The following is a 2,208-nucleotide window of genomic DNA, read 5'->3' as shown; positions in this document are numbered from 1 at the left end:
GGAACATAAAGTTATCTAAGATTGTGTTGTAAAGAAGAAGCAAAGTGAAATATATGAGATTGAATTTATATATATATAATTTTGGTGTATAATGTTGTGGCTGACTGTGTCCCCTGTCGTTGTACATAACGCTCTATCTTATGTTTGTTTTTTCATTCTTTCTTTAAGGTATCGTATGTACATATCAACGTCCTGAGTTAGATTCTGATAAAAAATTAAAAAATATTAATAATATTGACAGAACCTTTAATATTTTGGTCTTCAACAATACATAAAACGATATACAGATTTGCAAACAGACAAGCTTCCTCTAATCAATACTAACTAACAAAATTACATGATTGGAGATTTAACCAACTCCTCAGGTCATCCAACCACACTAAAAATAAAATATTGAACAAAAGTTAAAAATATAAAAATAATCATACACATAACAACTGTAATCTAAAATATAAATTTTTCAGATATATTCTTAATCATATTTTATTTCAGATAAACTATTAACAATACTATAAACTTAAGGCGGTGTTTAGATGTGATGACACAGTGAGTTTTGAGTGACAATTATTAAAACTCATAGCTTCTAAAAATTTGAATTTTTTGTCGTTGTTTTGTTTTTCATTCTTGATCCAATCTCATGAGAATTGCAGATCTTAGTCTCTCTTCATTTCTCATATTAATAGGAACTTGAACAACAACATCTTGAACCATAATTTCATTAACACAAGAAATACTAGCATGATGTACCTGAAATTCCAAGTCCTTCAACACACTCATTAATCTAGCACCAGGGTGATTAACATTCTCACATTGAACTCTCACCATAGCATCACCTCCAATAATCTTCACATCAATCTCCAAAGAAATATTATTACAACTTATTCTTTTTTGGTCCACCACAGTTGAAGTCGTCGCTGTACTTTGATTATCCATATTTTCAATTTTCAATTTTTTTAACTCCTTTTGTTGCTCTAATTCCAACTCTACAATCTTTGATTTCAACTCGTTGATGAAATCAACTGCATCTGATAACAAAGAGGCTTTATCCATCCTTGAAACATTTGGAACCACAGCTCTTAAAGCATAGAATCTATGGTTTATTTTTTCTCTCCTCTGTCTCTCAGCTTCTACATGACTCATTGGTGTTGGATTTCCCAGTAATGGTTTTCTTCCTCTTTTCTTCGGTTCTCTTTTCTCAAAAGAATCATTTTTTTTTGTTTCTAACTGTGGATAATATTCTGAATCGGAATATTCAGAATCTACATAACAAGATGAAACGGTTTTCGGTTTTTGTAGCCATGTTCTGTTCATCATTTTTTGCATCTCATCGGTTTCTTCGCCGGTGCCGGAGATGATACCCACGTCGGTGAACAAGATGTTTTGGTCGAAAGTTTTGATTCTGTCAAGTGGGTCGGTGGAAAATAGATCTAATTTTGAGTTTGATTCGGACAATGATGTTTGGAACATTGATTTGGCTTGGTGTACGAGGTTCCAATTTTGTTGGATATTTTCGTAAGAACCCATTTCGATTACTCCGTTAGTTGTCGGAATACAAATTAAGGTTTCGATTCCATGCACGTGAGCTTCATTGGATCTATCACAATTATAAAATTGAAGCTCGTGTTTGCTATTCAACCAAAGAACTGAATTTAAAGCAAAAGCTTTACCGGGTAAAGAATTTGAAGAAGAATTACCAACGGAAAACGTTCGACTCAACGACATAATGTAGAACAACAAAGCATCGCCGTTTGTACACGTGTCATTGTCGTTTACTGTTTCGGAAGAAGTTGTTGTTGTTTCTTTTGTGTCATGGAAATGACCTTCACCCCATGTTAAGAAGATGTTATCTCTTTCGTCTTTTGTTGTTTGCCAAAATATGGCGTAGACCCAATGGTTTGGTTGGGCTTGGAGTAAAAATTGAAGTTTTTGTTCAAGGGTTGGTATTTGTGGTGGTGGTGGTGACGGTGAAGGGTTTTTTTCATGGGGAAATGATATCATAGAAGAGGATGAAGAAGGTGAGATGATGAAACCTTCCATAGGAAAAAATATACGAAGAGAAACAAGAGTTGGTTTTTTTGTTGTTGTTGATGAAATTGTAAAAGTTGGGGGAGAAGGGAACAAGGGGTTGAGATTGATTAATCGAGTAATAAAAGTGGAAGTCTTTATGTTGTACGAATGAATAGTCTTTTTGTTAGAGTAAGGAAAGAG

General features: G+C 33.7%; 1 protein-coding gene across 1 annotated transcript; it reads right to left on the bottom strand.

Moving 5' to 3' along the window:
- Positions 1-240: 240 nt before the first annotated feature.
- On the bottom strand, positions 241-2,202 carry LOC101508717 (transcription factor bHLH14). Its single transcript, XM_004510570.4, has one exon. It carries the CDS (start codon positions 2,035-2,037, stop codon positions 619-621), a length of 1,419 nt encoding a protein of 472 aa, XP_004510627.1. The 5' UTR covers positions 2,038-2,202; the 3' UTR covers positions 241-618.
- Between the last annotated feature and the right edge of the window lie 6 nt (positions 2,203-2,208).

This window comes from Cicer arietinum, chromosome 7 (genome assembly GCF_000331145.2).
Source record: "Cicer arietinum cultivar CDC Frontier isolate Library 1 chromosome 7, Cicar.CDCFrontier_v2.0, whole genome shotgun sequence".
Classification (NCBI taxonomy): domain Eukaryota; kingdom Viridiplantae; phylum Streptophyta; class Magnoliopsida; order Fabales; family Fabaceae; genus Cicer; species Cicer arietinum.
Note: the sequence above shows the minus strand (reverse complement) of the source record. Positions and strands in the feature narration are given on the sequence as shown.